This window comes from Gadus macrocephalus, chromosome 8 (assembly GCF_031168955.1).
Source record: "Gadus macrocephalus chromosome 8, ASM3116895v1".
In the NCBI taxonomy this organism is placed as follows: Eukaryota; Metazoa; Chordata; class Actinopteri; order Gadiformes; family Gadidae; genus Gadus; species Gadus macrocephalus.
Genome location: NC_082389.1, coordinates 22769361 through 22797295, shown reverse-complemented (window position 1 = coordinate 22797295; position 27935 = coordinate 22769361). Strand labels below are relative to the sequence as shown.

General features: G+C 45.0%; 2 protein-coding genes across 3 annotated transcripts in view; both read left to right on the top strand.

Moving 5' to 3' along the window:
- The first annotated feature begins 6976 nt into the window (after positions 1-6976).
- Positions 6977-15511, top strand: LOC132463640 (calcium-activated potassium channel subunit beta-2-like). 2 transcript variants are annotated; one of them, XM_060059939.1, is made up of 5 exons: positions 6977-9089; positions 13897-14016; positions 14104-14274; positions 14467-14662; positions 14782-15511. In XM_060059939.1, exons 1-5 carry the CDS (start codon positions 9028-9030, stop codon positions 15067-15069), a joined length of 837 nt encoding a protein of 278 aa, XP_059915922.1. In that variant the 5' UTR covers positions 6977-9027; the 3' UTR covers positions 15070-15511. The 2 variants fall into 2 exon arrangements, with proteins under 2 accessions (XP_059915922.1, XP_059915923.1); XM_060059940.1 differs by lacking the exon at positions 6977-9089 and adding an exon at positions 9742-10468.
- Positions 15512-15788: 277 nt separating this feature from the next.
- The window catches only part of LOC132463639 (phosphatidylinositol 4,5-bisphosphate 3-kinase catalytic subunit alpha isoform), a 36024-nt gene continuing 23877 nt past the window's right edge, over positions 15789-27935 (top strand). The window contains exons 1-8 of the mRNA XM_060059938.1: positions 15789-16070; positions 16865-17294; positions 17736-17945; positions 18489-18739; positions 21171-21416; positions 23416-23501; positions 23772-23877; positions 25913-26065. Of these exons, the coding sequence (XP_059915921.1) occupies positions 16943-17294; positions 17736-17945; positions 18489-18739; positions 21171-21416; positions 23416-23501; positions 23772-23877; positions 25913-26065 (1404 nt within the window). The 5' untranslated portion in view covers positions 15789-16070; positions 16865-16942. The remainder of the gene's footprint in view (positions 16071-16864; positions 17295-17735; positions 17946-18488; positions 18740-21170; positions 21417-23415; positions 23502-23771; positions 23878-25912; positions 26066-27935) is intronic.

Genomic DNA, 27935 nt, shown 5'->3' with positions numbered 1-27935 from the left:
CATGCAAGCCCTGTCTTCCCGGTAGTTACTGCATTTTCAACCTGTAATGAGCACATTAACAGAGCCTATACCCATTTGCCATTTGTTTCAAATGTTGTCATCCTCACCTAGCTAAACTGAATCGAAAAAACACTCATAAAAAGTGATATGATCATGTTACTTTTATTAATTCACAGATAAACAAAGGATTTTTTTTCTTCTTCATACCTTCCAAAGGATTGCTGCGGCATGACTGCACGATCTCCCTAATCCAGCCATACATGAGCACCCGACAGTCTCTATCAACCCCGACGGCTGCAGCATAACCCAAGCTATAACCTTATGGTTAGCACTTTGGCTCCTGTCGACCTCTGCCTTCAAAAACACATAGTCTTCGTGCTTACATAAAAAAATGCGCCAGACTTTATTGCTATGGAAGTAATTGAAGGCCTCAGTACTTTTATAATTGCGCATCTCCTCACGATCTCCACCCTCAGAAAAGACAAAATAATTGATTATATCAATATGGCTAACTCCTGGCCATAGTTTCATCTCATCCACCCAACCTGTCAGTTTTGACGGATTTGGGACTCTGATATGATCTTTTAAGATTTCATCGGCAGTGTGTAGCCACCGACTACTTCCCATAGTCGGTGTTATTTTACAGTTATGTAAAATAACTTCCTTAAGCCTTAAAATAACTAGCTTTAAGCGACGCTTGTAGGATCATGCAATGTAAACAAACACTTAACCGGAAATAGAAAACCGTTTAGTCAGTTGAACCCGCTATGAATCATGGGAAATAGAACGGTTGAAGAATAAGGTGAATAGAGTGGCGAAGTCACGCCCCTTCCGGTAGGGCTCATGGGACCTATGAGATCGAAAAATATGAATTGGTGTCAATGGAGAGAAAATAATAATTTTCTGGTCCCGGTCTTTATATGCCCTGGATTACACATATGTTGTTTGTGGATTTAAAGGATAATTTTTCATGCAAAGAGTTCGACCGTTTATTGTGCAATTGTTCAGATAAAGGCTGTAGAGAAAACACAACGAGAAAGACTACACGGCTCGTATGTGACGTCACGCTCCCTGCGACTGGCGTGGAGAAGACCGACAATCTTCCCATCGGCATAACTGAAACTCTGCACGTGCCCCGATTTATAATGGTTTTCACCTCTTTCGATGCTTTTATCCTCCCCTTGGAAAAAGCGGTGAAGTGGGGCAGAGAGATCGCCATCTCTGTGCCGAGTTCCAAGGGCGGGTGTGGCGACGTATATCATATGCGTCGAGAGCAGCGAAGAGCTGTAGTTCACAAAGCGGCCTCACATAAAACCTAAAATTATCAAACTTCTTCACGAACATTTTTAGTTTTCTTTGGATGAAAAATTATCATTTAAATCCACAAACAACATATGTGTGATCCAGGGCATATAAAGACTGGGACCAGAAAATAATTATTTTCTCTCCATTGACACCCATTCATATTTTTCGATCTCATAGGTCCCATGAGCCCTACCGGAAGAGGCGTGACTTCGCCACTCTATACTGTAATAACGCATGTTGAAGTTGAATGATAATGAATTAATTTATTATTTATTCTGCCATAGTATTTATTTATTTGGCAGCGAAATGCAGTGTGTGTGTGTGTGTGTGTGTGTGTGTGTGTGTGTGTGTGTGTGTGTGTGTGTGTGTGTGTGTGTGTGTGTGTGTGTGTGTGTGTGTGTGTGTGTGTGTGTGTGTGTGTGTGACACGCTATTTTATGTTGAAATGCGACGTAATCCAGTGTTCACGAAAACGTACACTGTCAACGCATGCTTTTGGCGACTGGGTTGGCTCTCAGATATACGTGTTTCTAACAAGATTATATCATTAAAAGTTACATAAAGTAACGGTTTAATAACACAAAAGCAGGAAACACGTGAGCTGCATTTCCCATTCAGATAATAAAGATTAATAAAGATCATACACATTCACTGACTGAGGATTATTCAAGGGAAAAGTACATTTCTCGCTAGAAATGTCATTAAAAACACGTTAAATGGTGAATCTGTCCTAAAATATTGCATCTCCCATTCAGTTAATGCTGGGTTTTGCGTATCATATGCACGCGAAATGGACATATCCGCCCTCCACAGTAGTTAATGCTGGGTTTTGCGTATCGTATGCACACGAAATGGTCATTTGGCGTATGTACTGCAAGCATTTTGAAAGTGTCAAACCGTGCGATCTGTGCGCATATTGGTGAGACTGGAAAAGCTGTCATATTCTTAGTTATCACAGACAATTTTTAACAATAAATGTTCTGTACGGAGCTCCTTAAGGGACAATTGGGAGAAAGCTCCCGGACAGAACCTTAGATGGAAGTCGTGCTTAGTGACAAATCACGACAAATACTTCCAATTGATATGCATGAGTTTGAAAATTGTGCTTTTTGACACGAACATTTAGAAAATACGTGTACCTGATCACGTTTCAATAGATTAAATAACGTGACAGTGTCACCTATTTTCGTGAGCCCGGGATGCCTGTACGCCGGCCATTATCGCCCGATGAAATATTCTTCGTCATATCTATCAAACCAAACATCCTTCACATTCGCCGAACGACGATTATGAAAGTAAAATGCACATTTCTCGCTAAAAATGTTTACATAAACACTTTTAATGGTTTAACTATTCTAAAATATCATATTTTCCACCCAGGATAAAAAGTATGTCCGCCATTTTCACAGAAGAATATCCTAAAAACGATCCAATAGGAAAGATGCTCACAGCGTCTATTAGAGACGTAGTGAGGCACCCCCCATTCCGTATGCAGAAGACGCCGAAGGGTACCTTTACCGTCACCGACCGACTAAAAAGGGTACCTTTCCCGTCAGTCACCGACGCTAAAGGGCCTTTGCCAACAGTCGGTATTTCACGTTCTCGGAGTGAGACTGTGTTGCCACAACCTGCCCCCTTGGCCTCCAGGGGCGCTGTGCCAGAGACGGGTTGCCACACTCCTCCACCCTTTGATGAAGGCTCGGGGCACCTCTGACTGACCAGCAACCCGGGTCGTGGCTGGATAGGGTGTTGCCGTTGGTCCGTCCCGGCCAGTGTCCCCCCTGGAACCTGTAGGACCTCTTGCCGGAGCGGTAGTCCTGCCCGAAGCGTAGCTGCTCCTGCTGCCGGCGCAGCTCAACCCGCTCCCGCTGGATCCCGTACCGCTCACGCCGGCGCTCAAACCGGATGCGCTGCCGCTTACGCTCTAGGAACTGCAGCTCCATGCATTCGGCGTCCAGACGCCGCTTCTCTACCTCCAGCCAGTTCCTCTTGCGGATCAGGTGCTCCCGGTCCTCCCTCTCTTGGAACTGACGGATGCGATCCCGCCTCTCCACCTTTCGGATGCGTCGCCTCGGCTGGGCTGCCCGTCCAGGTGGCGCTGTTCCCCGTCTGTCCTTACAAGTCTCAATTGGCTGGGGCTGGGGATTGACGTTGAAGCTCAGCTGTTGGGCGACCTGCCGGTTCTCTTCCAGCGCCTTCATCAAACCCAACAGCTGGGCCTTCAGTGCCTCCCTCTCCCGCAACCAGTTCATGTTTTGGGCCTCGTGTCTGGCGGCAGTCTCCTCCAGGGCCATCTTGTGCTCCACCTTCATCTTCTCCAGCATAGTCCTGCTGGCCACCAGCTCCTCACCTTTCGCCTGGTCAGCCTGGAACCTTTGTTCCTTCAGCCGCTGGATGATATGCTCCTTCTCAGCTACGGATTCCACCAACCTGGTGAGGGCGCTGTCTGTGTTGGAGGTGTCCGCCTACAGTGACTTGATCCTCCCTTTCAGGCTGCCCATCTGCTTCTCTTTGTCCCGAAGCTGTTCCTGCAGGTTCTCCATCCCGTTCTGTAGGTCATTGACCTTCCGCTCCTTAACCTCCAGCATGTCCTTGAGGTCCTGGATCTCCCTGATCAGGGTGCACTTCTCCTCGGGCCTTTCCTGGATCTGCTTGTTGAACGTGGGCCCCTGCTCGAGCCGTTGGACCGCCTCTCGGAGGAGGAGGAGTTCAGTTTCTCTCTGGGTGGCAGCTGCAGCTCTGTTGGGGCTCTGCATCGGGGTTCGTTCATCCATTGAAAAGGAAAAATGGTAACTTGGTCGAGCTGCCTCCATTGGAAGTCGGCGTTTACTTAAAAGATGGTCCGTAGATTGGTCGAGCTGCCTGCATGCTCCACCATATGTGGCAACCCGGCTTGGTGAGTGAGCCGCCTCCTTCCAATGAGCACACGAACTGGAGCTTACTTACAGCCAAAATGGCACTTTTATTCAATAGTAAATTAAATATATAACAAAGCAAACCCAAAAACTCAGGTTTGGAGGAATCGACAGTCTTTTTCCTCCGGGTGGAATCACATCACCCACGACACTGGTCTCTCCGCACACGCGAACCAGGAGAGCCCTGAATGAGTGTGGAAGCATGCTTTTTAAAGCATGAGCACCTGCTCCTCAGGTGCTCCGCATTTCATTAATTGGCCCCAATGTTCTTACTGGCGCCATCTGTGGAGAATCGGTGGTACACCGCCTCCACAACCTGCCCCCTTGGCCTCCAGGGGCGCTGTGCCAGAGACGGGTTGACACAGTGTGTCACTCTGTTCGAGCCTGCATGAGAGTTCAATGTTGTCATTAGCTGTTACGTGACGTCTTTCTGACCAATCGCAGTTCAAGGCCGACTTGGGCTGTACCACTTCGGGAGGGGGCGCTCAGTTACCCCCCTCTAGACAAAACCGAATTGGTTGCGACGTTGACCCGGCGCCCCCCGAAACGTTAACGGGCCACAGGGAATTCTCCCAAGTCTCCCGATTACCACTCTGCGTGTGCGTGCGTGCGTGCCTGTGTATGCAGGCGTTATTCAATTGCCTGGTAAACATATAGGACTACGGTAATATTCACACTGGTTTAAATAATGCATTTGATAGTGTGCTATTTCCCATCGTTGCTGAGCAAGAGTTTTGTTCGAAAGTTCAGTGATAGAAAACAAATAATAGCCCGGGCTATTGACGTTTTACGGTACCACTGTCATGCACCTACCCGATGTCAAGTGGACCGGGTTGAATTCACTGCGGGTCACTCTTCTTATATCCATCTTACCAAAGATATTTTGGTACTGTCCTTCTCAACACTCTCTGATCTCACTAAAAGGCTAGCAGAACGAAACAGCAATATCGACGAGATGCGCTATGCATAGAGAAGAAAGAATACCGACGTTGAATTTGCAACATTTTGCAACAAATTATTCTAAATCTGCCCATACATGGACACGGCAGAATTTTGAGGTTTTCACGCGCTACAATGTTGCATCTGTGGCTGCTGGTAATTCCATCACAAAGAAGTAAACTCTACGGGGCTATTTTCAGCATTATGTTGTTTTTTTAACGGCACAGCGATCCGGGGCTATCCCAAAAGATCCGGGGCTATAGCCTCGAATGCCCAGGTCTAACGACGCGCCTGCCTAAGGGAGACGCCAGCCACCCTTCTGAGAAAACTCATTTCGGCCGCTTGTAACCGCAATCCCGTCCTTTCAGTCATCACCCAACCCTCATGACCATAGGTGAGGATCGGAACGAAGATCGACCGGTAGATCGAGAGCTTTCCCTTGCGACTCAGCTCTCTTTTCGTAACAACGGTGCAGTAATGCGAACGCAATACCGCCCCCGCTGCTCCGATTCTCCGGCCAATCTCACGCTCCATAGTACCCTCACTCGCGAACAAGACCCCGAGGTACTTGAACTCCTTCCCTTGGGCTAAGGAATATTCACGTGCAGAGCCGGCGCTGGCCGTTTCGGCGCCCTTTCGGTGGCTCAACTTGCGCCCTGGACAGGTCTTCCGAGCGCGGGGGGGGGGGGGGGGGTGCTACGGTGACGGTTTAACTTATCCATTTAAGTTAAATGGATAAGACTGGCGATTGCTCCCGCGCCCCCTCCCTTCTCCGTTCGCGTCGTATATTTTAATTGACTGATTAAGGGCGCCACCAGAGGGCGCCCCCAACGCATTTGTCGCCCTAGGCGGTCGCCTAGCTCGCCTATGCCGAGCGCCGGCCCTGTTCATGTGATAGAAATACATCTTGCATGTAATAAAATAAAAGATCTAAAAAAACAAAGTAAAGACCGTCACGTAGCCAAATGGAATGGCGTAAAAGTACCGTTCTTTCTTGGAATATTTACTCAAGTAAAAGTATGTTGCAATAAAACTACTCCTAAAATTACAATTTATCCAAAAAGTTAGTATTTGTAACGGAGTTAATGTAGCGCGTTCCTACCCACCTCTGCACGCGACCAGCTCATTAAAGCCTTATTCCCCACTGAACTACATGTCCAGGTACAGCTGCAGCATCCACAGACAGTGTGTTGGGGCTACAAGGGTCTTCCAAAAGGAGAACTCAGCTGCTGTAAGGGCTTCGGTGGGGGTCCCTTCAGTGGAGGAGAAGCCGGCATGGGTGGCTGAAGTGACTGAACTGCTGACAGCACGCAGACAGCACGCAGCCCACGCCCGGGTCCTGGTGTCTGCTGGGGTGTGGTCAGCCAGGGCATTTGGTAAGGGAGTGCCCCGAGTCACCCAGGGCTCAGATGACAACGCATTGTCTGGGGCCTGTTGTGGTGGGGCATACCTGTGTGGGGGACAGTTATGTCCAAGTCACAGTCGAGGTGGTGCTGTGCTCTGGCCTGGTGGGACAATCGTGACTTTGGGTTGACAATTACTTTGGTGAGGCCAGATGTGGTGCCAGGCTTCACTTTGTTTGAGCCCAACACTGTGCTGCTGCGCATAGTCACGGGTGAACTGGCACCCCTGAAAGGCAAAGGCATGTTTACTGTGACTGTAGGAGAGAGGTCTGTGCGTCATCAGGTGTGAATAGCGTCTGTACAGGACCCGTGTATCCTGGGGTTGGACTTTTTGAGGGCTACGGGCTATCAGCTGGATCTGGAGAAGGGCACGGTGAGCTTCCAGGGGGGGCCTGCTGTCACTATGGCCCCCAGTGAAACCCCTGCCATTCCTCCTATCCGTCTTATCACACTCTGCAGTACGTACAGCAGAGACTGCCTTCAGCATCCCCCCTCCTTGTTCCTCCCCCCTGTGACACCTCCCCGGCGTGATCTTTTCTCTGCCACCTCCAGCACCGGTCCCTTCACCATCATGGGCCACTCCACACCGGCCCTGCTACCTCAGACGGGGGATTAGGGGACGCTGTCTGCACTGAGGGAGGTATGGAGAAAGAACTGTGACACACTGGACCCCCAGCAGAAGGGGAAACTGTTGCAGCTGTTGCTAGAGTTCCAAGGCAGTTTTGCCATGAGTGAGGAGGAGGTTAGGAGGACCTATCTAGTGCAGTATGACATTGACACGGAGAACGCACGGCCCATCAAGTGTCGTCCTCGCCGCCACCCTCTGGCACATCAGCAGGCATGTGACCAAGCTGTGTGGAACAGGCAAATATCATCAAGCCCTGGGCAGCAACAGTCGTCATTGTCCCCAAAAAGAACGGTGGCTTGCGGCTCTGCTCAGACTACAGGCCGGTGAATAGGGTCACCAGGAAAGATCCCTACCCCCTGCACTCATCGACGAGTCCCTGGACTTGTTCTCGGGGTCCTCCTGGTCTCCTCCTTGGATTTTCGCAGCGGATATTACCAGGTACCTCTCTCCCCAGAGGCCAGACCCAAGACAGCCTTCTGCCCTGGACGGGGTCTGTGGCAGTTCAAGGTACTAGTTTTGGACTTTGCAATGCCCCTGCCACCTTTGCGAGGTTGATGGACAAGGTGCTTTCTGGTATTCCCCTACAGCAGTGCCTGGTGTACCTTGATGACATCCTTGTGCATGGCAGCTGCTACAGAAAGATCCAGACTTTGCGTGGACTATGGTGTGTCAGGGGGCTTTCAGCAGCCTTCAGCGTGCCTCTCCCCAGCCGACCCCACCTTGCCCTTTATCCTTGATACAGACACTACCGGTGTGGGTGTGGAAGGGATGCTTTCCCATGTGGGGTCCGAGGGAGGGAGAGTGTTGGCCTCCTTCAGTCGGGGGTTTAACAAGGCTGAGCGTCGCTACTTTGTCAGACTCTTGGCAGTGGTGCTGTCAATCAGGCACTTCAAGTACTATCTGTGTGGCCTGCCCTTCAGGGTGAGGACTGACCACTCTGTTCTTCAGTGGCTCATGACTTTCAGGGGAGCCAGAGTGGCAGGACGCCAGGTGGGTGGAGGAGCTCCAGGCTTTCCAATTCAGAGTGGGGCACAGGGCTCGGGCGCGCTACAACAATGCAGACAACCTCCATCGCCACCCGTTTGCCACAGCTGGGTGCAGGTACTGTGAGTGGAGGGAGACCCGTGAGCAAGAGCTGCGTGAGGAGGAGGAGGAGGAGGAGGAGGAGGAGGAGGAGGACTGTGCTGCAGTGGGACAGGTAGAGGTGTTCCTCTGCCAGAAGCTGCAGGCAGTGGATGTGGCAGAGTGGGGACAGCAGCAGGAGCAGGACACGACCTACAGCCTTTACTGCTATAGGTGGAGACACAGCAGGCACCACCGTAGGAAGAGGTGGCCATGCTTTCAACGACGACCAAGGGGCTGTGGTCTAAGTTTTGGGCCCTACTTCTGAATGAGGGTGTGCTGCAGCGGGCGTTGAAGGAGCCAGCCATGGGTGAGTAACAGTGGCAGGGTCCCCAAGAGGCTGCAGGAGGCGGCTGCTTCAGCCCATCCATGGAGCAGCAGGGTCTGGGCATTTTGGAGTCGCAAAGACACTCCGCCGCCACCATAGTAGATGCCCTGGTGGGGGAATGTTCAGCCACTTTGGGAGTGCCAGAGAGCAGACACAGTGACCAGGGGAGGAGCTTTGAGTCCCGGGTGTTTGCCACCATGTGTGAGCGGCTGGGCGTACACATGACACGCCATCCCCTTGCGGCCCCAGAGTGACGCCTTGGTGGAGAGATTCCACCGCACCTTGGGCCAGCAGCTGGCCATCCCACCTCTCGGCACCAGCAAGACTGGGACACCCATCTACCCATGCTGCTCCTGACGTGTCGCTCCGCGGTCCAAGAGTCCACAGCATGCACGCCTGCCCTTCTCATGCTGGGGAGAGAACTCCGCACCCCAGCAGAGTTGGCGTTTGGTGAGCCACTCACAGGTTATGGTTAATGCACAACATTGTATTTTCAATTATTATTTATTATTGATGTGCTAAATTCAATCTAAAAATGTTCTTCTGTGAATTCCGATAACACGGTTAATCTAACAGGTTGGAAGGCCTTTTGTCTGATAATGTTTAATAATGCATAGGTTCTACAGGAGAATAGCCAGTAATAAAACATTTTATGCATTTTATGTATAACCATTGATGGATACCTTTATGTAGTCTTTGCTAGAGAGAGAGAGAGAGAGAGAGAGAGAGAGAGAATTTGGCTTGCATGATCAGCAAGGGCTATTTTAGATTGTGTAAAAAGCAACAGTTGTTGTTGCTCCAAATGTTGCCCACAAAGAAGGTTTAAATTTCTATTTTGTTCTGTTTCCATTTTAAGGTTTGTCCAAAATACACATACAAATGCCCTTTTGGCATATACAGTACTTTTATGGTGTAGGCTGAGTGTGATCATCTATTCTTCAGTAAGAAATATTCAGACCTAGAAACGCGATACTAAATCAATTGTTTTTTGCTGATACTTAACAGACGCCAGGTATAGATGGTCTTGAAAGGGAAAAAAACATCCCCAGAACGTTTTGGTCAGCAAAATGAGGGCCTAAATGAAGTAAAATGCTTTATTTTATTTTAAAATGCTTTATAAAGGGGAGGATCTACTAGCTTCACATTAATAAAGGCTTATAATAGATTCTGGTGAGAAGAAGCTTACAGAAAATCTGAGAGGTGGGAAGCCTTTCAGGATGGAGCGATTTCAAATTTCAACAGATAATAATGAATGGTCATAAGTTACTATAACATTGGAAGACAAATCATCCAGAGAAGGGTTGTCGACATCCAGAGAAGGGTTGTCGACATCCAGCGCCGAAGCCCTCTAGTTTGTAATATCTGAGGCGGTAGCGCTTCCTTGTGGTGAAACGCAGTAACGTTTCCCAGTTGTCATTCTATCATACAGTACATTGCAATACTTTAACTGTAGTTTGAACTAAGCCTTTCAATTGATACAACTCCTCCCGAATACCTCACGTTCAGTACAGTAAACACATACAGAATTATGTGTACAGTGAAAATTAGCAACAAGCAGCCCAGAATTATCAAGCTCACCCATTTATCATTGGCTATTATGGTATACAGTTTAGACACAATCTGCCTGGCCCACTTATTTGAAGCATGGCAGCATTGTACAAGGGAAGTCATATGACAAACATAGGTATGGCAGGCATTTTGTTCACTTGGAAAAGTTTAAATAAGCCATGCGTGGATGTTGTTCCTTAGAGCCCATATCATTTTGGAGAGTAATGGTAACAGATACACACACTACTGTGGATTATCCTAACCAACCAAGCCCACAACAGGTAGGACCTTGTGGATTAAACCCATTCATTCATGCATTCATTCATCTGCTGTTTCCGCCAAGAAGACCTACAGTACTGTAAGGTATCATTTTAGAATTATTATGACTTTTGAGGCAATAGAAATGTAAATACAAAGGGTTTAGATTATACATAATATTACATTGTGATAGAATACACAAATCCTATATAGTATGAAATAAAGGGAATAGTGATGTCTATTATTGACGTCATACACTGCCGAAACAAGGGAACTCTTATCAAATGAAATTCAGTTCCTATGTGACAAGTATGCACATATGTTACACACTGCACACATGCATGCAACATACATGATTGTACGAATATAATGCCTTTATTGTGTGACTGCTATATGAACAGCCTTTACAACATGCTCTTGATATGCAAGTCGCGTGCCCTATACAGGCCACAATATCGAATTGCCTTCTCCACTTTTAGCATTGTTAAGTGTTTACTACCCATACTTTGAACTGCAGGGTTCCCCACATACAGTAGGGCTTGTGTCTCTCTAAAACCACCATACCAAGTGGGCCCACCTGGCCAATAATTTCTGCATGGCAACATGCACACGCTCAGGCATTCTCTATTAAACACTAAATCCATAGCAGGCTTTAAAGTCTGCTGCTCAGAGTGCTTTGTAGAAGATATCAACTATATGAAACATGTAGAAGTAAGCCTTCAGGGAATCCAGCATAGATATTACACTCTTTGACGCCCCTTTTTGACGGCCCTCAAATACAACAACGCAGCCACACATATAGACCTACTTGTCTGAGGTGTACCCCGAATGGCATTGATGGATTATTCACTCACACAGAAGGTTTGCTTTAAGTTATCAGAGAGTAACCAATGACCCAGACATAGAGCTATAAATAAATATAATAGTATGGTCCATTGATCCTATGGCACATGCTGGAGGACAGCATAGTTCATCTGAACATTAAAGGGGAAGACCTCTGAACTTGACATTGCGGCATTAGCTGGCTATAGTTGGGTCATCTGTACATACAGTAGGCACAGACAAGAGCATCAGACTCGTTCCCGCATGGTGTCATGTGATCTGTCAGCACACACAGTTGCCCCCTGAGTAACCACACAGAGGAGGACAAATATATACAACATAAATGTCAGCTTTCTTCGCCAAACATTTGCATGCTAGCTTGCTTTGGTTTTAAATAATCATTATAGAGTAACTTGATATGATATTCTATGATAATGATGATACATAATGCATAATAATTATAATTATAACAATAATTTCCACAATAGTAATAACAATGATGGTTAAAAAAAAGAATCATTACAATTTCATTAGCAGATAAAGTGGTTATAGCAGCACGCTTAGATTAAAGTTTACATTTCTTGGAGATAAATATGATACGAAGTCCTCGTCAGCAGCCATCTGTGACATGGCAAGGATGAATTTGAATCCCTTCCTTTATCATTTGTTGAGAATTTGCATTGCAGTGCATTGCTAGAAAAGCCCATTCTCAAATGAAGACTGCTTTGCTTTCGGAAACAGTTGCTTTGACGACAAAGAAATTTTCTTTTTGTAAGTCACTTTTTTTTGTAAGCTGTAATATCATGCGATACTTAATGTCTTTCAAGACATAAGGGAAACATTAAGAGGTCACTGTAGTAGTCCCCCCTTATATATCCTTGGACTAGAAGCCCCTCCCCAACTTCTGACTTCAAAATGTGTGAAGCAGCTGTTAACTGGACGTTCAAGTGGACCTGAGAGTATGCTGGTCCTTCTGAACGTGTAAGTCCCCTGTTTGGCTCAAATCAATGCAGGAAAATCACCCAGAATATGATTGCACTCATACAGAGAAAGAGAATATATATATATATATATATATATATATATATATATATATTAGAGCTGTCAAGCGATTAAAATATTTAATCGTGATTAATCGCATTAATGTCATAGTTAACTCACGATTAATCGCAAATTATTTTTCTATGCTAAATATCCCTTGATTTTTTTGTCCCATAATTCTTCTCATTTTAATTCTCTTATCAACATGTTGAAGTGCATTGGCTTGCCTTGTGCAAATGATTTTTTATTGATAACAACATTGGCATATACTAATCAAAATAGGACGATACAAAAAAAGATTTTGTATCGTATAATTCATCCTGTTCAATATTGCAGACCCCTTATTAGGTTTATGATTTTTGCATTTATTTGCTTTTGTGTTTAACATTGAAATTTTGGTGTCTTTTTCCGAATGACAACATTGTTTCTTAAGCAGTTGGGAAAGTCATTCACTGTGGAAATGACTCATAAAAGAGGAATTTGTTGGACTCTTCTCCCTCTGTTGTGACCCAGATTGTAGAGTGTATCCTCTACGAGACTTAACCCTGGCCTTTTCTCTCTCTCTCTCTCCCTACTTTAGTGTAAATTAATCATCACTCAAATTTGTTGAACAACTTAAATCTGCCCTCTGTCCTGCTCACACATTACCTATAAAAGAAGGAAACAAAAGTGATCAAAAAAGTGAAACAGAAGGGTCCATCAGCGGTTTAGTTTTCTAATTGGATCTGGAATTAGAATAAAATAAAATTCTGAATATTTAATAAAGAATTTAGATTGTTGAGTGCGATGCCTGGTGACCTGACATTTCTAATTTTTTAAATATCATCTGTAATAAAAAGCCATAGTTTAAAGCGTTTTGCAATTGATCCTCTCTTCATTTCCGACCCACTGTGGGACATACAACTAATAACTCATAATATATTAAATTGTTTTGTCTGAGTGGAAACAGATAAAAGGTGAATGGGCTTGAAGGGTTGATATGGGACCAGGCTGTGCATCACCGGTAGCAATATTTACTGTCTCAGCGGATGGGACCAGGAGATAGGAAACCACCAGCAAGACTCTTGTTGGTGCAGCCCCAACGATGAGTTTGTGTTGACAGCAGGGTGTTCATGCTGCAGGCAGGTACTGCGTGCTTTTCAAACTGGAGCCAGTTCAGTTTGTCAGCATTACCACCTTTCATCTATGCCCATCCCTCATCATCTCATACTAACCTCATTATCATTACTGTGAAATTTGATATTTATCTAGTTTGAAATTACATATTTATCTAGTGACAGGGAGATCACTGCTTCTTTCCCTTGGCAGCACTGGACATCATGATCTCTAGAATCCTGTTCAGATGGTGGTGTTGGTGGTGGTAGTCGCGGTGGTGGTGGTCGCGGTGTAATGTTGTATAGGATTAGAAAATACATTGATGATATGTTTGAATGACGGGAATGGTTAGAGCTTGTGAGCTTGGCAACCCGTTCAGTATGCACCAAAGGTACCGGTATCCGTAAATATATTGTATAAAATATAACATATTTGTCACAACATGGGTTCTATGTTTCTGTTCAACAAGTATATTAATAACTCCTCTCCACAGGTCTTTTCAACAATCTCTCCGCACCCCTTCATCATGTAAAGGAGGGCGCCACTCTTCCGGAAAGATGTTCTTTGTCGCTGGCTCCAAACGCAGCGGAGGAGCAGCCAGAGGAAATGAAAAGTAAATGTTATCTCAAAGTATACCAGATGACACCCCTATGTGTCTGCATTCATATCAATCCACAAAACCCTTTCCTTCTGTCATTAGGTCCATGTACCAGAAGTTCCGCGATGTGGATATATTGGACAAGAAGAAAACAGTGACGGCTCTGAAACCCGGAGAAGATCGAGCCATCCTGCTGGGTCTTGGGATGATAATCTCCTCGGTGATGATGTACTTCGTCCTGGGTGTCACCATCCTGCGCTCCTACGCAGACAGGTAAGAGAGGAAAAGATAGTACTTCATTAATCCCATATTGTAGATTCACGATGGAGATTCATATTTGTATTTAATCTACAACATCCGCAGCCTGACGTCCTCATCTTTTTGTCTGTAAAGTTATGTCAGAGTAAAGCTTCCGCTAAATAGATTTGGCTTTCAAAACATCCTTCTCTGCAACTTTAACCCCAGTGTGTGGACAGAGGAGGGAGTGTGTGTGGTTCTCAACTCCACCATCGCCGCTGACGTCAACTGCTCCTACCACTGCGGACCGGACTGCTGGCGGGTCTCGCGGTACCCCTGTCTGCAGATCTACGTGAGCATCAACAACACGGGCCGCGTGAGCCGGCTGTCCCACAACGAGGAGACCCATGACGCCAGCTCTGAAGTGAGTAAGCTGCTGGTGGTGGTGGTGGTGCCAGAAAGGGAGGGGAGATTTTGAGTGTATTAAACAGTGGTCTTGAGATAACCCTCCATGTGTGTCATTGCATATCTATCTCTGTCCAGTGCTTCTTTGTCCCCAAGTGCCAGAAGGAGATGGGGGTCATGCAGGCCATGGTGGTGAACATCTCGGAGCGTCTGAAGGCCAACCAGCAAATCTCCTGTTACTACAACCCCAGCGAGAGGCAGCACGACACTGTGCTCCTCTCTCGGCTGTACGGCAACACCGCCGTCTTCCACTCGCTCTTCTGGCCCTCGTGTATGCTCACTGGCGGCACCCTCATTATCATCATGGTGAAGCTCAACCAGTACCTCTCCATGCTCTGTGAGGAGCTTGGCAAGGTCCACAAGTGAGAGGAAGGTGGAGGAAAGCTAGGTAGGCTGCTGAAGTAAGAAGTGAGAAGAGAAAATAATCTGGGCCATCAGAAAAAGAAGAAGCAGGGTTGGGGTTAGTTCAAACATATCTGACCTCTTGTAGCATTGCTCTCCCGCTGTGTAACAGATTCATTAATCCTCACCTCATGAGAGTTTAAAGATTATAATGTTAAAATTGGGTGTTTATTATTTATGGTTATTTAAGTGCCACAGGGCAACACATATTGCCATGGCACGTGCCTTTTAAAAAGATGGGAGGAAGTCATCTTGAATTAAAGTATAGTTGTTCTGCATTGTATTTAATATGCAATGCATACAAGAAACAGCATCTGAAGGTAAAGCTTATCCAAGCCTATCCAAAAATATGTTTTGATAAGAATTGTGTTTTTATATATATATATGTATATATACTAGAGCTATTGCCTGGATTATATATATATATATATATATATAATCCAGGCAATAGCTCTAGTCTAAGGGGTGTATGGCTAGTTGGTGCATGACAAACTGTTTAGGTCTGCACACCACTGTATTGCAACATTGTACATTTACATCTTTCGTCTTTGTTTTGATGTCACGCGTGAGGGTTTGTCATTAGAGGCGCTTTTCTAAGATTTCATAAGTAAAATGTAATAAATTGTAATGGTGGTTTATTGTGAATTCCTTTTATCTTGTCTAATGGCAATGAATGTTTCCTCCACATCCATTCTGAGGAGGGCGGTCCATGATGAGACTGCTAGCCTCCTTCAGCGAGCTAACAGTGTGCGGCTAGCGAGCTTTCAAAGTATGCTGTGTATTTCGGAACCGCCACGATGAATATTACGATGGAGTGCCATATACGCATCTTTCCAGAATATATTGGCCCCATCACCAGTAACTATATAAATAATTCTTAAAGAACGAGGCTTTTCCGACTTTCATCGATCCAAACTTGGATGGACTGAGCTGGTGAGCCGCTCGGGACGGACGGTATCCTTCAGGTAGCTTAAAGCTAATTAGCCTACTGGCTTTTACCTTCTTGGCTAACCGGTTAGCTAGCTGACAAACATAGTCATTTTCTTGCGGTTTTCTAATTTATCTATGACAAGTAAAGAGGGTAATCTTTGAATTTAGTCAACACCGTCGATGGCAGGCACGCCATTCGCTGCCACCCGTCTTTTAGCTCACTTTATGAAGTGAATAGTGAGCCCGTTCACATCGGAAAGTGACTGGTTTGCTCAGTGAACTTCGCTTGCTACCAGGTCATGTATCCTGAACATTCAATACTGTCTGTAGCAGTCAGCGCAAACACTGAAGACTTGTTTCGCTTGTTTTGCCGACCGAGAGCTAACGACAGCTAGCTGAAGTAGCGCTAATGAATATGAGCTAGCCACTAGGTTTGTTTACATGAATGCTTCGTGACATTAGCTCAAAACATCGTCACGCACTGTTGTTACCTGTCAACCTATTCATTCATGTTAATGCAAAAGTCAACGTTTGAGTTTCAAAAATGTTGTTCAAGATGTGAATGAGTTGACCTGCTACGTCTAGTCTAGGGAGGCCTATATGCTATTCCAACATCATAACACTTAAATAAATGATCGATATTTATAAGGCTATAATATCGTATCTGGATTACTAAACTACGTGTCACGATGAGCTGACTTCACAACCTGAAGGCCACTAACGTTTACACTACTAACCAAGAACAACAACATTAAATGATGCTCCAGACCATAGGAAGAATCTTAAAATGCTTTTTACACCTCTCTTTCTTTATTTTCTTTATTTTCAGCACAAACAGACATCATTCACCTTGCATAGCGAGTGCTGAGAAGAACCAGAGGAGCTTGAGAAACCTCCAAGAAGCAGGATGCCTCCCAGGCCGTCGTCGGGGGAACTATGGGGCATGCACTTGATGCCCCCGCGCATCCTGGTGGACTGCCTCCTGCCTAACGGCATGTTCCTCACGCTGGAGTGCCTGCGGGAGGCCACGCTGATCACGGTGAAGCACGAGCTGTTCAAGGAGGCCCGGAAACACCCGCTGCACCATCTGCTGCAGGAGGAGACGTCCTACATCTTCGTCAGCGTCACGCAGGAGGCTGAGCGGGAGGAGTTCTATGATGAGACACGCCGGCTGTGCGATCTCAGGCTCTTCCAGGCCTTCCTGAAGGTCATCGAGCCTGTAGGCAACAGGGAGGAGAAGATCCTCAATAGGGAGATTGGTAGGTCGGGAGTCTTTTCGTTACAAATGCCAGGTCAGTCTACTGTAGGTTATGGTGATGGTGGTAGTGATGGTGGTGGCACCGGGTTCGTTCGCAGCCTACATGTAGAGATCATTAGAGCAGGATAGTGCTGGGCAGGACAGGACAGGATTGGACTGGGACTGGGTTTAAGCCCCGATACCTGAACTAACCTGGAGCATGATGCCTAACTCTTACCCTCTGTTTAATTACATTTATCTGTCACCCTGGGTAAAAGCGAATGCTAAATTACAAATTAGTGGATGGCCAGTATTATTGTTGTTGTAATCGTGTTTGAGCTTAGCATGTCTTCTTTCATGCAAGGCTGTTTATATTCAAATTGCACTGTTCAGATAATTTAACTCAGTTAATCAGAGTGTGGTTTTAGAGTATAATACGATAATATATCCTCTTATTGCATAGGATTTGCCATCGGGATGCCCATATGTGAGTTTGATCTGGTGAAGGACCCGGAAGTCCAGGACTTCAGGAGGAACATCCTGAACGTGTGCAAGGAGGCAGTGGACCTCCGGGACACCAATGGGCCTCATAGCCGGGCCCTCTACGTCTACCCCCCAAACGTAGAGACCTCCACAGAACTTCCAAAGCACATCTTCAATAAGCTAGACAAGGGTACAGATACCTTTTTCCATCTCTTGCATGCCACCACACAGTATTGTAGCCGTTGTTTCATCATATATATATATATAGAGAGAGAGAGAGAGAGAGAGAGAGAGAGAGAGAGAGAGAGAGAGAGAGAGAGAGAGAGAGAGAGAGAGAGAGAGAGAGAGAGAGAGAGAGAGAGAGAGAGAGAGAGAGAGAGAGAGAGAGAGAGAGAGAGAGAGAGAGAGAGAATTATTCACATCAACATAATTGCCATTATTTTGCCCAATACTGTCATGAAGATGGTTTATTGAGATTCACAGATTTGGATTAATTAATATTCTACGGCCCCTACCGTTTATGAAAAAATAATTATAAAGCAATTGCAGAGTTGTAACAGTCTTAAATTTGGTTTAATGTAGCAGTAGTACAAAATTGACTGCATTGTTTTAGAATAAATATTATTTATTAAGTTAATTAGGACCTCTTGGTAAGCCAATCACATGAGATGAAATTTGATAATATGCAATTAATTGTGTGTTATACTGGACATCGGTTCCCCTCCCTCTTCAGGTCAGATCATTGTGGTGATATGGGTGATTGTAACGCCCAGCAACGACAAGCAGAAGTACACGCTGAAGATCAACCACGACTACGTGCCGGAGCAGGTGATCGCAGAGGCCATCAAGAAGAAGACCCGCAGCATGCTGCTCTCCCAGGAGCAGCTGAAGATGTGTGTGCAGGAGTACCAGGGCAAGTACATCCTCAAGGTGTGCGGCTGCGATGAGTACCTGCTGGAGAAGTACCCTCTGAGTCAGTACAAGGTGAGAGGACCCCCAACCTTCCGCCCCCACCCCCCACCAACACCCCCCACCCCACTTTCTGCTATTCCGCTGAAGCCAGATTCGCCCGGGATGCGGCTAGGCGTACGATGACTGGAGCTGCCAAGAGGGTTTCTTTGTGTTTGTTTGCATATTAAGGCGGGTTCTGTACGAGTTTGAAAGTCGGTGGTACATCATTCATTCTCCATTGTCCATGCACTTGCAAGTTATGTGAAAGAAAGTGAATCAAAATTACTTGCATAGTTTACATGACGTTAAATTAGTTTAACTTGCTTGTACCGCACCCCGTTACTCGATAAAATTTGAATCATTCATTTATATACACATTACATTTATTAAGTTATGGTATGTAAAATAGGTCATACGTTTCCTGAAAAGTGTTAAACACCTTAATCAATATTGTGATTTCCAGTGTTGTGCCTGAACGCGTTCATTGAACGATAGTTCATGAACTCATTCATATTTTCGGCGAACGTGAACTGAACGTACTGTATTACTGCCTGATGAACGTTACTGTGAACTCGTTCATTCTGGTGTCTGTGAACGGCACGCGCACTCGGTTTAACTTCGTTCAATTGGGGGGTTATTTGTTTATCAAAACGGCGGATGCGCACGCAGAATGATTTGTTTGACCGGTTGCCATGGTTATCTCCGTGTGTTTCATTTGCAGTTGCGGCGTTGTCAGCTTACTGTTACATTAAACTGCAATCAGAAAATGCGGTTATATGCTATAGACCCTATAGTGTCTGTGGTGTAAAGGCTGGGACGAATTAAAAAATATAAATACACTTTATGTTGAAAGTATAGACCGTCCCGATTCCCATTGAAACGAATGGCGCGGTGATTATTCTTCAGAACGAGATCTGTTAAATAGTGAAAAATGAATCAAACTGTAATCAGACAACACGGTTATATGCTATGGACCCTAGAGTGTCTGTGGTATAAAGGCTGAGACGAATTTCGAATTATAAATATGTACAATCCATAACGTTATCTCCCGCTGGCTCATAGCTCAGCGGACTAGAATACCTCCTAGAATCATTGCTTGTTGGCCGGAAACGTAAATGGGGGCTGTTTACGTTTGGTTGTAGTCTTTTCGCTCGGTTCTCCGACTCAACAGTAGGGCTAGAACCGAGCGAAAAGACTACAACCAAATTTGAACTACAACCAAACTAGTTCCCTTTCCGCTTCCGGCCAACGAAGCAATGAGTCTTCCAACAGAAATCAATGGGATTTACAAAATGCGCTAAATGTACAATACATTTTCGCTACGATGCTTGATTCAACCACTCTATATCATCCTAGACAAATCACGAAGTGGGCTCGATGTTCAAAATACCGGAAAAAAATAATAGCTCACACAGCAACATATTGAAAAAAAGAACTATGAACTAGTTCATTTTTTGGAACTGTGAACTTAGTTCAAATCTTTGAATTATGAACGTTGAACTGAACTAGTTCATTTTAAAAATTGTGAACTGAACTTTGAACTAGTTCATGTAGAAAGTGAACTATCCCAACACTGGTGATTTCCACATGAACAGGTAACTTCAGAGAAAGGTTCAGCGTGTTTCAGATTTGTGGCCAAACATCCCTGATTCCTTCCGCGGGAAGGAATTGCTTAGTCTGATTTCCAATAACATATCAGCAAACGCTGTTCTCAAATCCTGAAAATCAAACCGTCCAGACTAGGGCCCGACCGATTTATCGGCCTGCCGATTTAATCGACCGATTATAGCCTTTTTGAAAATAATCGGCATCGGCCAAAAAGACGCTGATTACAACCGATTTTTTTTTATTATTATTATTATTTTTTTATAAATGTTATTGCGATTAGTATCCTGCAGATTGCGCTCCTACTCGCCTTGCTAACTAACAACTTTAGCTGGAGTAAAAAAGAGGAGATTGAATTTTACCGTACAACATGAAAGCACGCTCGCTCAGGCAGCTGCGCGCTCACCTCACCAATGTACACAAGACGCGTTGTTTGAGCATGTTGTGCCTGTTTTTCTTTAGGTCCCAGGCCATGTTAATTTGTTATACTGTAGACTCTAACGGTGAGACCATACTGCTCAGCACGCACGTGTTAGTCACTGCTCACGAGCGCAGCACATTGGGAGTTAGTTATTTATTTTACATTACACTTATTTTTGACTGTAAATGTATTCTAAAACACTCAAAGGTTCTGCATTCAATTCACATATTCGTCAAAAGTGTTTAAAGTATATTTAAGGTATCAAAAACTATGTTTTATATGTTTTTTTTTTTTTTTTAATCGGCCGATTAAATCGTAATCGTAATTTTTCTCTGAAAATAATCGGCATCGGCACTCAAAAATCAATATCGGTCGGGCCCTAGTCCAGACGATGGTTGATGTTGGTTACCCTCCTGTTCTTCTCCCCTCTCCTGACAGTATGTGCGTAGCTGCATTATGCTAGGACGGATGCCCAACCTTATGCTGATGGCCAAGGACAGTCTCTACTCACAGCTGCCCATGGACACCTTCACCATGCCCTCGTATGCCCGCCGAATCTCCACGGCGACGCCCTACATGAATGGCGAGACGGTCACGAAGTGTCTGTGGGCCATCAACGGCACGCTGCGCATCAGGATACTATGCGCCACGTATGTCAACGTCAACATCCGGGACATCGACAAGGTAACACCGGCTGGCTTTGTGGCGGCAGATAGCCTCAATAGCTCCTAAGGCTGCCCCCGAATGCCCCCTGTCGATCAGAAGAGGATTATGGCGTGTTTCCACAGAGCGGTCATCTTAGGTGTGGTACAGTTAGATGCGGCTCACGTTTACACCCCGCCGACAGCCCCTTATGGTAGGGCGGAGTTTGAGCAGAATGGTGATAGCCGAAACATAAACATTGTGAAATCATAACAGCCAACGACAGTGTAGCCTGCTAATAAATTCAATGAAAAAGAAGAATGCGACACATTTAACAAAGGGCAACAATGTAGGAAGTCCGAGAAGGACAGAAAACTTTTGCGTGACATTTTCTTCAATAAACAAAGCTTTCGCCATTGTCCATAAATACCTTGTGGGTTCTGTATTGGTTCGTTTTCTCCCCCTGTCGCACGAGATGAGACGATTCTGTCGACCATCAACGGTAGGCGTGTGTTGCTTAAATTTGTCGGCACCCTTTCAGACCGCTTACCAATCAAACGGAGGAGTACCAAAAAGTAGGTATGGCTAAGCGTGGCTCAGTGCGCTTACTTTGGGACCCTGCCCACCTTGGGTGGTGGAAACGTGAACCTTACCGTACTGCACCGCTCGGTGGAAGCCATTAGTCAGCCAAATTGGTATAAGTTGCGGTCGAAGGCAAAAAGTACAATGTGTAATATATAACACAACCGGCTCACTGGCTCGCGAAAAGCTCTGCTTCCCATTAGGGGTGTGAACGGTTAAAAAAAATTGTAAACGGCTACAAGACCCCTTTTTTTTCGTGTACACGGTTAACCGTTCTTTCTATTAATTAATGATTTATTTATTTATTTTTTAAAGTGGACCGCAGTCGCGCTATAGGGGGATTATTTGTTTAGCAACACGGTGGATGCGCGAGCAGAATGATCGCAAAAAGAAAATTTGTTTGACCGGTTGCCATGGTTATCTCCGTGTGGTTAATTTGCAGTTGCGGTGTTAATTAGGATGTTGTCAGTTTACTGTTACATTAAACTGTAATCAGAAAACACGGTTATATGCTATAGACCCTATAGTATCTGTGGTATAAAGGCTGGGACGAATTTCAAATTATAAATATGTACACTTTATGTTGAAAGTATAGACCGTCGCGATTCCCATTGAAACGAATGGCGCAGTGATTATTCTTCAAAACGAGCTCTGGTAAATTGTAAAAAATGAATTAAACTGTAATCAGACAACGCGGTTATATGCTATAGACCCTAGAGTATCTGTGGTATAAAGGCCGGGACGAATTTCGAATTATATGTAAACTTTATGTAGAAACAATGGCGCGATTCCCATTGAAACAATGGTGCGGTGATTTTTTATATTTTTTACAATTTATTTCTTACCAGCATTCGTAGTGTTGGTCAGCTGAGAAATATTCCGCCAAAGAAGTTGATGTCGCTTAGCAACCAAGGAGGCTTGCGGAGTGATACGACAGAAAAAAAAAGCCGCCCACACGCACGTGTGGTTTGTTTCCAAATAAAAGTGAAAGAAAATGTCAGTCGTGTGGGAGTATTTCATTGTCTCGGAGACAATGAAATCCAAAGGACGGACGGACGGACGGACGGACGGACGGACGGACGTTATTTTTATTAATATATTTATATCGTTACATTATACTATTGATTTTGTTTCACCAAAAAAGTTAAATACAAGAACGCCCCCACTCCCGTCTGGGCTCCCACCCCCCCCTATATAGATAGATAGATAGATAGATAGATAGATAGATAGATAGATAGATAGATCTCTCCATCCTGGGCTAATGTGCTCTTAAAGGTTTCCATTGGAAATGTTCCTCTTCAGTATGATTCTACCAGCAGGAATGGTTCCCATCTGGCTTCCTGCTCCCTGCTCTGGTGACGTGTTCAGTCTTCAAAGGTTGACTCTGAGCAGGATGTCAATGTCTTGTTGAGGCTGTGCACCTGCCAACAGATTTACTGTGTTATCCTGTTCCTCCTAGATCTACGTCAGGACAGGCATCTACCATGGTGGAGAGCAACTGTGTGACAATGTGAACACGCAGCGCGTACCTTGCTCCAACCCCAGGTAATCACATCTATACATTACCACCTCCTGTACATTCCCCCCACCTGTACATTACCACCACCTGTACATTACCACAGTTTAGACGTTACCAACGCCTGTACATTACCACGATTAATTCACTACCATCGCCTGTATATTACCAGCTCCTGTACATTACCACAGTTTCCCTTTTCCATGGCCGCAGCAATCACAATGTTTTTACTAAGGGCAAGCTGGGAATAACAATATCATTGTGTGTGTGTGGGTGGGTATGGGTGTTTTTCCTCCTAGGTGGAACGAGTGGCTGAACTACGACATGTACATTCCAGACATCCCGCGCGCGGCCCGGCTCTGCCTCTCCATCTGCTCTGTGAAGGGAAGGAAGGGCGCCAAGGAGGTCAGCAACACGCCTCAACACCCCTCATGGGCCAGAACTACATGTATATCTAACATGTTATATAATGAGGGCTTTCTTTAGGGGTGTGCATCTCTCCTTTATAGGACAATCCAAATACGTATCTAGATACATGTGCTACGATACGATTCAGGGACGATATATTTTTAAATTGAACGATCCGTTATGAATCAATCTGATAGATAGTTAATATTAGTTTAACGTTAACGCATTCATTTTCTATTAATTAAAATAAGCCTTCTATAAAAGAGACATTCAAATGTGTGTGTGTGTGTATATATATATATATATATATATATATATATATATTCACAATCAAATGTAGATGTATATGGCATGGGGAACATGGAATCTAAAGTTTTTATATTTATTTCTTTATGGCATGGGGAAAAAATGGAAGACATTTATAAATGTAGAACTACATGTCAATTTATTTGTTTATTTTTAGACTTAATCGCTGTCCTACACAATTTAAAAAATAGCGAAGCATTTGTCAGCGGCAAGACCCAAAGGACTTCCACTTCCGATTTCAGATTCGCTGTTGCACTGAAAATCGTTTCACCGTTTTCGGACATATGGCTGTTATTTGCACACTCACAACTCCGGTTGTTCTCTGCTTGCTCTTCGGCGCGCGCAGAGACGCAGGGTGCGCGCATAAACATACACAAACACAAACACACACAGATCCGCTCGCTTCCTTAAGTTTCATTTTCCGGATCCGTTTGGGAATGAAATGAGTTTACAATGCTGTCTTGATATCAGGCTAAAGCTCACTCAACCCATTCGCAACGTTTAAATTGATGTGACGACAGATTCTTGGTCATTTTAAATCGATTCAGGGGCCCATTTATTGATGTATTTGCATCTGTGTTAATCCAACCGGATACTGATATGTATCGGTGAACGGTGAATCGTTACACCCCTAGCTTTTTTTAATCCAAAGGAATCTAAAAGTGTAGTGTAATTACAAATAATTCCTAGACGTGGAGAATTCAAAATTATCAACTGTACTGATTGTAGCTGTGGGAATGAGAAAACATGATCCGTCACATCTTCTCAACAAGCGTATTGGGTCTCAACAGAAAGCACCATCAAAATCCTACAGAAGACCTACACAATGAGTCCAAACATTTTTTTTTGTGTTGCTATTGTATGTTAACCTGGCCGCTATAGTAGACCAAAGCTAAAAAGGAGTAACAGTCAAACACCGGACACAATACACTGGAAGCTTTGAAGCCATGAGCTGCTCCCCTCCTCTCTGATTTCTAATTGTTGTGGTCTAGGAGCAGCATAGGACTCACAATACCATATTTTGAGTGCTATGACGATATGTAATGCGATTCAGTAAGCATTGCGATTCTGTACATTTCTTGATGCAATTGTACATTTTAATGTTATTTAAACGTTTGGTATCCAGGCAACATTGAAGAACCCACACTGAGTAAGCTAGAGTTTGAAAGTATCCAAAAAAAAAAAAGATCCAGTCCTTGAGAGGACGTGGTGCGCCTAGCTGGCTAACTTTAGCAATAGGTCTGCCTAGCTTTGTGGAAGGCTCCGGTCATGCAATGTGTAGACAGGCAGAGTGCAAGCAGGTAGGCGGGTAGAAAGACAGGGAGGCCCTCTAATAATTTTATTAAGGCTGAATTAACAAATTTAAAAACATGCCGAAAAATGCTTAGAAAATAAATAGCTGTCCCTAGCTTTAACGTTTGGGTTTATCGTCAAGGTTTGTGGGCTACAGGTCCGTCCAGGTCTATTGAATTAAGTTGATTGATTTATTGAAAATGTGAATTGACCATGAGTTGGGTTGGACAAAATAATATGCATTTTGGCACCATTAACTTGCTTCCACTGAGATTAAACATTTTCTAGTCAAACTGACAAATGCAGTATTGGCGTACAGCAAAGAATACCCATACTCACCTATACTCAGAAAGTCAGAATATATTTTTCCTCCCTCCATTAATGCTGATCCCCTCCCCCATGCTGGATGTGTTTGGCTTGTCGGGTCCTGCAGGAGCACTGTCCGCTGGCCTGGGGCAACATCAACCTGTTTGACTACACGCACACACTGGTGGCGGGGAAGATGGCCCTCAACCTGTGGCCTGTTCCCCACGGCCTGGAAGACCTGCTCAACCCCATCGGTGTCACGGGCTCCAACCCCAACAAGGTGAGAGACCAAAAATCTGCTAACTGGCCAAAAGGAACGTGCATTTAAAAAATGTTATACGCAGAATTCTATTTTACATCGAACATAGTCAAAAAATAAATGAACTAAACAGCCCAATTATATAAAAATAATTGAAATATACTGTGACTGCCTGGTGGCGGGACATTAATTGTTGCCCGCAATCACTCACACATTATTCATTCCTGCAAACTTTCGGAAAGAATCACTGTTTTCTTGGTCAATTGAGTCACGTGAATCGCATAGAACCTGAGAGTTTTTCTGTATAATCAAGGGCTACATTTTGCATCGAAGTCTGTCATTTGAAATCTTTCCATTGTATTGTGTGCTACAACCTCCGTAATGAATATTCACGCTGAATCCCGCCCAGGGTAGCTCAGAATTCGAGTAGCCGTGTATCTCGAAACACCGATCAGTCCTTGGGCCGCTGATTTTCACCCTATTTCACAGATGATTTTCGCCCTATTTTACTCTGAGGAGTTTGCAGGTCTGATTATTATCTCTGTGAGGGAATCTGTAAGTTTTCTCCCTTATTTGGCATTCAACTTTTTGTTCGCTCTGTATCGTCAAAACATTAAACAAAGGGATCACAAGGAGTGGCACTCGCATCACGTGAAGCATTTCCCAAGCAACAAGACAGGGGTTGGCTCATGTTTCAGAACAGCACCGTACAGTCTTCCAATTTACATTATTATTGATTTTCTAATGACGGGATATTTGCCGTTATTTTTATTTCGTTAAGTGTCTTGGGCCAGAGTTTAAGGCAAGAGGGGGGGCGTGTGATCACCATGGTTAAGATGGGGATCACACGGCCCCTACCGCTATTCCCCTCTGTTTCAGTCCCTTTCAGAATGTGCTGTTTCTGGTGTCTGTAGCTTTAAATTAACATTAACTGCTGCCCATTGCCGACAAATGAGCTGTCAGAGTGAACAGCAGCATGGAGGAGAAAGTGATTGTTGCTGTTTGCGGACTCACAGAGCTCCTGGAACTCTCTACGCTCCAGAAGTCCTATAGCATCTCCTCTGCGGGAGTCCGGCAGGAGCTCCGGCGGATAACTGATAAATGAGTCTAATGAGACAACAATTTTTGTACGGAATCTCCCTGCTTCTGAAATGCACGAACATCTCCGCCCAGTGCCTGTCTGCTTGTCCACAAAAGGGCGTATCTTATTTATGCTCTAATGGAAGGGGGATGTGGAAGTGGGTGGTAATATTCAAATGTGTCTTATTCCTACGTCAGAGGAGGCTCTGAAACTGGCTCATCTGGAAACTAGGCGGGGTACTTTCATCTCAGTCAAAAATGTACGGACTTATTTCAAAGTTCATATGCGTGTGGCAGCACCAGAGAACCAAAACAACACCTCAAATCCCAGAAAAAGTTTTGTTTACATAACATGTCATCTTAACCCTGCGTTCACACCAAAAGATGCAAAAAGTTGACGCGCGTCACGATCCCATTCAAAGTGAATGTAGAGACGCGTTGCTGCTTTGCTGCCGCTGCATTTGCTGCCGAGAAAACGGGCAGCAAAATTTGATTTGACGCGCCGCAAAACTTCATTTGCGGCGCCGCAAAACTTCGGCGGCAACGCGTTCAGGCAGCAAATGCATCTTTTGGTGTGAACGCAGGGTAACGCTGCGGTATGTGTCTGGATGTAAGGAGCTTATTCTGGGCAGCCTTAGATTTTCGATGTAGGTGTCCGAAAGAGGACGTTCACCTAAAGTCACCTCCCTGCGTTCACACCAAAAGATGCATTTGCTGCCCGAACGCGTTGGCGCCGAAGTTTTGCGGCGCCGCAAATCAAGTTTTGCGGCGCGGCAAAGGTTTTGCGGCGCGGCAAAGGTTTTGCGGCGCG

Excerpts from the sequence above, each read along its gene's own strand:
- LOC132463640 (XM_060059939.1), top strand. The coding sequence starts at position 9,028 with ATGCACGCCTGCCCTTCTCATGCTGGGGAGAGAACTCCGCACCCCAGC. Across the intron at positions 14,017-14,103 it reads GCAGCCAGAGGAAATGAAAA|GTCCATGTACCAGAAGTTCC; the intron begins GTAAATGTTATC and ends TTCTGTCATTAG. Across the intron at positions 14,275-14,466 it reads CTGCGCTCCTACGCAGACAG|TGTGTGGACAGAGGAGGGAG; the intron begins GTAAGAGAGGAA and ends CTTTAACCCCAG.